The following is an 8,052-nucleotide window of genomic DNA, read 5'->3' as shown; positions in this document are numbered from 1 at the left end:
CCACTAGGTGGAGCTATTGTGCTTCAAAAAGCAAGAAGACCGCTCCCTCCTCCTCTTTGGACCAGTTCATTTATAAACAGAAAAATGACTTTGGACCAGTTCATTTATAAACAGAAAAATGACACTTTTTGGCACTATCTCACCACCCTTACTCCTGCAACGTAATTGGTACATGGAATCCCTTTTCTATCTGTAGGGAATGTCCACAATTTCCTTTTGTTTACAGTGGATCAGACAAGAGGGAATAGGCAAGAGGCTTCATTTGGTTTTAAGATTAAGGTGTACTTTTCCAGTCCAATATTTACTAGAGAGTTCTGCTTTCTACAGATAATGGTCCACCTGCCCATTGCTTCAGCTGATTCATTTATCTTATTTGACTACAGGCCTTCATGTATTTCTCTACTGATTAGATTTTAGAGAAGAATTAATCTTAGGATGAGCTAACTTAAAAAAATGCTTATGATTTATTCAGCCTTAAAAAAAAGAAAGAAATTCTGTATCCATTCATCAGTTGATGAACATTAGGGCTCTTTCCATAATTTGGCCTTTGTTGATAGCACTGCTATAAACATTGGGGTGCATGTGCCCCTTCGAATCAGCATTTTTGCCTCCTTTGGATAAATACCTAGTAGTGCAATTGCTGGGTCATAAGGTAGTTGTAATTTTAACTCTTTGAAAAACCTCCATACTGTTTTTCCAGATGGCTGCTTTTGAAACAATATAGATGGACCTGGAGGACATTATGCTCCATGAAGTAAGGCAGCTATGAAAAGACAAATATTGCATGATTTCACGTATATCTGTAGTCTAAACATGTCAAACTCATGAAAGCAGAGAGTAGAATGATGGTTGTCAGGGGCTGGGGAGTGGCCAAAAGGGGGCGCTTCTCTTCAAAGGGGACAAAGTTTCAGTTATACAAGATGTATAAGTTATGGAGATCATGTACAACCTTGCAACTATAGTTAACAATACTGTATTATATACTTGAAATTTGCTAAGAGAGTTGACCTTAAGTGTTCTCACTACAAAAAATTCGTAATTACATGAGGTAATGAATATGTCACATGGCTTGGTTGTGATTATCATTTTATAATGTATACATATATCGAAACATCATGCTCCATGTTAAGATACATGGTTTCATTTTCTGCATCCTTAGAAAATATAGCATCACATAAAGGTTTAATTACCCCTGACTTTGACAGGTTAGAACATATCAGGCTTGAGTTACTTAAAAAGGAGTCAGGCGTGGGCAAGAGGTGCTATGATACATTTCAGGGAAAAGATGACCATTTAGCATTGTTATAACTGAATTAGGCTAAGGTGACCATTATGCAGGTGGGAGAAAGGAAGGGAGGAAATGAGAGTTTTGTGACATAAGGCTAAGCCCAGAATCTCCTATAATCACTCCACACTTGCCCATATTTACATGGTGTGTATTAAACATGAAAAAATACTTTCAGCTCTAGCTTAGAACCTTAGCCCAAGATTTTTCTTATTAATGTGATTTGATAGAGTTTGGAGGGAGCATTTCTGGTTATTGTATCAGTTAAAAAAGAGTTTGTAACTTTCCATAGAAAATGCATTTTTACCAGGTGCCTGGGTGGCTCAGTCAATTAAGCGTCTGATTCTTGATTTCCGCTCAAGTCATAATCTCATGGTTCATGAGTTCGAGTCCTGGCAGCGCGGATCCTGCTCGACATTCTCTCTCTTTCTCCCCTTCTCTCTGCCCCTCCCCTGCTTGCGCACTCTCTCTCTCAAGATAAAAAAAAATAAACTTTAAAAAACAACTTAAGGGGCGCCTGGGTGGCGCAGTCGGTTAAGCATCTGACTTCAGCCAGGTCACGATCTCACGGTCCGTGAGTTCGAGCCCCGCATCAGGCTCTGGGCTGATGGCTCAGAGCCTGGAGCCTGTTTCCGATTCTGTGTCTCACTCTCTCTCTGTCCCTCCCCCGTTCATGCTCTGTCTCTCTCTGTCCCAAAAATAAATAAACGTTGAAAAAAAAAAAAAAAAAACAACTTAAAAAAAAAAGAAGTTTTTCTTCATCACTGCTGCAGTCCAAGGCATGTCTGTCCAGTGGGACACTGTTCGTTTGGTCTGAGGAATATTTAGTCCCCTAGTAATTTTGAGGGGTCTGAGAATGATAATTGGGACTCATTTCAGTCACTGTTTGGTTTTAAATTATCCTAAGCAGAAAACCCACAATTGGAGGATTTCTCAAATTTTCTTCTTGCCCTTCTAATCTTTTTCTCTTTATTTTCTCTCACTGGGTTTTACCTGATCCCATGGCTTTAGCTTCCAGGGAAACCATCCCCAAATCTTTTTCTCATGTACCAACCTTCCTCCTTTTCCTTCTTACATTTATTTGACCTTAGTTGGGCATTTTCCTAACATGCACTTATACTTGGATGTCCTGTTAGCAGCTGGCACTCATCATGTTCAACACTGAATGTATGATTGTTATAAATATCTCCAATATTTTTGAGTTATTTTTGTTTGCAGGATAATAGCATAGTTTATCCAAACACCTAGGCTAGTATCTTTTGGATTTTTTTTTTTTTTTTTTTTGTCTATTTCTACTTTCTTTGTAGGAAGCCCTAATGGATCTTCCTTTGCAACAAATCTAAGAGTATGTTTGTTTCTTGGAATTACTCACAGTAGCACTATTAATTCAGGGCACTTAAAAATCATTCACTGGTTATTGTGATTGCCCCCCAAAGCTGACCCTGCCTCTTGTGTTTCTTATACCAGTCCATCTTGCTGGTGCACACTGTGTTAATCTTCTCGGGTCTGCATTTTGATTATTTCAATCCTGTGCCAAAAAAGAAATAAAAATCCTAGTGCCCTCCCATCATGAGCTGACCTGGATTTTGGCATTTTAGAGCTTCGTATACTAATCCAAATCTGTCTTTTGATCTGAGTGTATGCTGTAGTCCCTGGGGAGAGACATCGGGACCTCTCTGAGAGCCTGTGGAAGTCCTCTATGTGACATTCAGAGAGGAGGAAGATTATATTCTTTCTTTGAGTTCAATACTTTTGATCTGAAGTGCTCCTACATGACCACTAAGAGTTCCGCAGTGGCCTTCACTTACCATACTAGTGTTTTTCCCGTTCTGCACTCAGGTGTGCAAAGAAAAGAGTTGACACCACGTAAGCCTTTGCCTGTGGGACAAGAATTCTGTTGTAGTTAGTATCCAGGAAGGATGGAAAAAAGGGATTCTCATTCATTCATTTAATTAAACAAATATTTATTCAGTACTATATATACTTGGTAATACTTTAAGTTGCTACGGAAAGAGTACTGAAGAAAACAGACAAAATCCTGCCCCCTTTGAAACTTAAATTAACATGGATGTGAGTGTATGAAGGTATGTGTGTATGGATTGTGAAAAGACACAACAAACCAACAAATAATGTATAGTATTTCATGTAGCAAGAGGTGCTGTGGATGCAAGAAAGATCATCTGCTTTTCTGCTTGGGGATATGCCCTATTTGGCAACAGACCAAAATGTATGTTAAAGGGTAAATTCCAATAATGTAGTGTTATTATAATGAACTAGGCTACAAATGCAGAGTAGGTAATTTTGCTACAAAGCCTGATCTCTGGGGAAAACACTGGGAGAAATGTCTTCCAATATTTAATCAGGTCTCTAGGATTTCCTAACTCATGAAAACCCTTGAGGTCATATTAGCAGGGGGCTCTTTGGGCATGAGTAGATACTATTTACTACCCGCTAGCCTGGAGAAAAATACTCTGGGCAAAGCCACCATTAGATATCATGATCTATAACTCACGGCTTCTCAGAAGTCTCTGCTCTCGTTCCTTTCATACAAAATTCGCTCAGAACAAACCCAGTAACAAAGAAGAATCTCCGTTTTGGGCTACTTGCCTGGAAAATTCATCAGAGCCACTTGTGCCCCCTTGAAAATAAGGGAGAAGGGTTAGCACAGCCCAACAGTGAAATCCCAATGCAGAAGGGTGAGTGATGAATTTTATGTATCCCCTTATTTTTCCAAACCTCAGCTATGAGGCTGAAGATCTGAAATGCCATGATCTCCTGTCTGCTAAGACAGCCATTGAGCATTAGGGGGCGCTGAGGGACTGAAAGCTGAAGTAGAGCAGAGATGATGGAGTCCTGATTCCTCACAGGGGTACTCAGTCTTACCCCTACAGCACTTGCCTGCTGGTGTTTTTGATAGACATCCTTAAACAATCTCAGCCTTTATCCAATGGAGACAGCAGTGGCACACAGGAGGGTGGGTGTGAGTTCCTTCTCATTCTGGGACTCTGTCTCATTACGGAGGGATTGGGGGAAGAGAGCTGGGGGCTCATTTTAATGTCACCCTCTGTCCTGTTCTCACAGATACGCCCTAGGGAACAATGGCAGCAGGCAATGACTCTTCAGTGACCCAGTTTATCCTGCTGGGTTTAACACAACAGCCAGAACTCCAGCTGCCTCTCTTCTTCATTTTCTTAGGAATCTACGTGGTCACCGTGATGGGGAACATGGGCTTGATTATTCTGATTGGTCTGAAGCCTCACCTGCACACTCCCATGTACTACTTTCTCTTCAACCTTTCCTTCATTGATCTCTGCTACTCGTCTGTCATAATGCCTAGAATGCTGATAGGTTTTGTAAAGCAAAACACCATCTCTTACGAGGAGTGCGTGGCTCAGCTCTGTTTCTTCTCCTTCTTTGTCATTGATGAGTGCTATATTTTGACATCGATGGCCTATGACCGGTATGTGGCCATCTGTAAGCCCCTGCTTTACAAGGCCATCATGTCCCACCGGGTCTGCCTCATGCTGATGGCAGGAACATATGCAATGGGGTTTGTGGGTGCCATGGCCCACACCGGGTGCATGCTGAGGCTCACGTTCTGTGATGGCAACATCATTCATCATTACATGTGTGACATACCTCCTCTCCTTCAGCTCTCCTGCACAAGCACCTACGTCAACGAGCTGGTGGTTTTCATTGTGGTGGGAATCAATGTAATAATGCCCAGTCTCACCATCACCATTTCTTACACCTTGATCGTCTCCAACATCCTCCGTATCCATTCTACAGGGGGCAGGTCCAAAGCCTTCAGTACCTGCACCTCCCACATAGTTACTGTTTCTCTCTTCTTTGGAGCATCGGCATTCATGTATCTAAGACCTTTTTCTACTGGGTATTTGGATCAAGATAAGGTATCCACAGTTTTTTATACCATTGTGGGGCCAATGTTGAATCCTTTTATCTATAGTCTGAGGAACAAAGATGTCAAAATTGCACTGAGTAAGACTTTTAAGGAAAGGGTGTTCTCTTGAGTAGAAACGGTGTTAGTTACAGATGCCAACTCCTAGTAAAGGCAGACAGTGTATGAAGCTATGGAGAGAACAGTAAGAAATCAAAGCAGAAATGCAAATGATTCAAATATAGGGTAAATTAAGCTAATTATTTATAAGTTATTTCACAAAGACAATACAAGGAGGAGGAGGATCAGTCCTTTATCTTTTCATAGGAAGTAAAAAAACAGTTCATTTGCCATTCTCCAGCTTATTTTTAGGAGTTATAAAGTTTTAAGTATAAAAGGTTGAATGATGGTAAATCCAAAAATGGTAACATTTGGGATTTTTGACTGAGGCATGTCTGGAATTCCTGTGAAGCTTTGTCTTGGATATGTGGACTTTGGTGGACTTTGGATTTGGCCTTGTATTCATTTGTGCAATAAACCTGTATGGAAAGATTATGGTGGCCATGAGAGTGGTCTATTTGAGTGCTGTAGGGCATTTTGTTCGGGGAGATTCCTTCATTTCCCAAATGAAGATAAAAATAGGAAGATGTTCTTTTGCCTCTGGTCTCTGGTCTCAAAGGACTGTGGTAAATGGAGATTTACTCCTGATGCTGGATCCTAAGGACAAGAAACTGAGGTAACTTTATAGAGCCATTAGGATTAAAGGGAACCTATACTGGGTTTTACCTCTTGGGACTTCAGGGCAGGAAATATAGGTACTAGGAGAGGCTATATTAATTTTACTAGAAACATTTACCAATTATTGGTAGGAGAATGTTTGTCCTTTTCTCAAATAGACCTAATAATCTCTAATCCCATAGCAATCAGCATTTTCTCTTTATTATTTTCACTCTGTCTTTTGTCTCAGAGGTTTACTGGCACAAACAATGTAGTTATTTAATGAGTAAACAGATGCTGAGCACCTATCCTATACCAGGCTCTGTTTTTAAACATCGCAGACACAGAAGTAAAAGACACACAGTGTCTGTGCTCTCTTAGGGCACATAGGGTTGTTTTCGTAGTCTTGAGATTTGGGATTTTTTTATGTCTTCTGAATGCAAACTGTATCAGACATATGATTCATAAATATTTTCCACTAATCCATCTTCTCTTTTCATTCTCTTGATAGTGTCTCTCAAAGAGCAGAAAATATTAATTTTAATGAATTCTAATGTCTCAATTTTTTAATAATGGATTGAACTTTTGGTGTCATATTTGCTTATCCCAAAGTCCCAAGGATTTTTTGCTTATGTTTTCTTCTCTATGTATCATGATGTTTAAACCCATGATCATTTTGAATTACTTTTTCTATATGGTGTGGGCTGTTGATCTGAGTAAATGTTTTTGCATATGGATATCTAATTATTCCGCAACCCTTTGTTGAAAAGTAGTTCAGACTCAAGATAGGTCAGCAAAGATATCTGGACCCAGAGGTAGTGGTCGAGGAGGAGGGGAGATGTGTGGATCTGGCAGTGCTGGTCACTGATGAATGCCCCTGTGCTTCTCAGAGGGTTATATGAAAGTGTGGGGAGGAGAATTACTGGGTGAAATGGAAAGTCTATGTTTAACTTTTTATGAACCTGCCCTACTGCTTTCAAAAGAGGCTCTACTGGGTGGATCAGTCAGTTAAGCCTCCGACTTCAGCTCAGGTCATGATCTCGCAGTTCACATGTTCGAGTCACATGTCGGGCTCTGTGCTGACAGTTCAGAGTCTGGAGCCTGCTTCAGATTCTGTGTCTCCCTCTCTCTCTCTGCCCCTCCCCTGCTCACACTGTCTCTCTCTGTCTCAAAAATAAATAAACGTTAAAAAAATTCAAAACAAAACAAAAACAAAGAGGCCTTACTACTATTATATTCCCACCAGCAATACATGACAATTTTTCCTGCATGTTTTTGCCAACACTTAGTAATGTTTTCTTTTTAATCATAGCCATTCTGGTGGGTGTGCAGTGGTATCTCATTTTGGTTTTAATTTGCACATTCTTAATGCATACTGATACTGAACATTTTTTCATATGTTTATTAGCCAATTGTATATCTTCCTTGAGATACCTGTTTGAAAAGTGTACCTACTTTCTTTTTTCTAATTGAAGTACAGGGGACATACATTGTTATATTAGTTTTAGGTGTACATCATAGTGAATTGACAATTCTATGCATGATGCGATGATCATCATGATAAATGTAATTACCATCTGCAAGCATACAATGTTGTTACAATATTATTGACTATATTCCCTATGCTGTACTTTTCATGTCCATGACTTTTTCGGATTTGGTTATTTCTCTACTCAATATTAAATTGTAAGATGCAATTAAGGAAATGAAAAGTCAAATCATATACCAAGAAAATATATATCTGATAATGGACTTGTGTTAAGAAAATATAAACAACCTTTACAACTTATCATGTTTGTATGGTTTATTATTTTCCATTCTTTTACTTTCAACCTACCTATGTTGTTATATTGGAAGCAAGCTTCTTGCAGGTAGCCTGTGGTTGGGTCATTTTTAAATGGACCTTGAAAATCTTTGCTTTTTAATTGGCTTCTCCATTTACGTTATTTAGACCATTATTGATCTTTTGATGTCTGAGGGGCTTCCCCTACCATTGTGTTATTAGTTTTCTATTTGTTTCCACTGTTTCTTATTCCTCTGTTTCCCCTTTTCTTGCCTTCTTATTGATTACTTGATCTTTCTTAGAATTCAGCTTTGATTTATACTTGGTAATTTGAAGTATATCTGTCTGTATACTGTAGGTATCACAACA

General features: G+C 39.4%; 1 protein-coding gene across 1 annotated transcript; it reads left to right on the top strand.

The window, feature by feature from the left end:
- Positions 1–842: 842 nt before the first annotated feature.
- Positions 843–5,316, top strand: LOC132662300 (olfactory receptor 8B3-like). Its single transcript, XM_060607780.3, has 2 exons — positions 843–851; positions 4,378–5,316. Exons 1-2 carry the CDS (start codon positions 843–845, stop codon positions 5,314–5,316), a joined length of 948 nt encoding a protein of 315 aa, XP_060463763.3.
- The last annotated feature ends 2,736 nt before the right edge of the window (positions 5,317–8,052 follow it).

This window comes from Panthera onca, chromosome D1, assembly GCF_046562875.1.
Source record: "Panthera onca isolate mPanOnc1 chromosome D1, mPanOnc1 haplotype 2, whole genome shotgun sequence".
Lineage (NCBI taxonomy): Eukaryota > Metazoa > Chordata > Mammalia > Carnivora > Felidae > Panthera > Panthera onca.
This window is presented reverse-complemented; position numbering and strand designations above follow the sequence as displayed.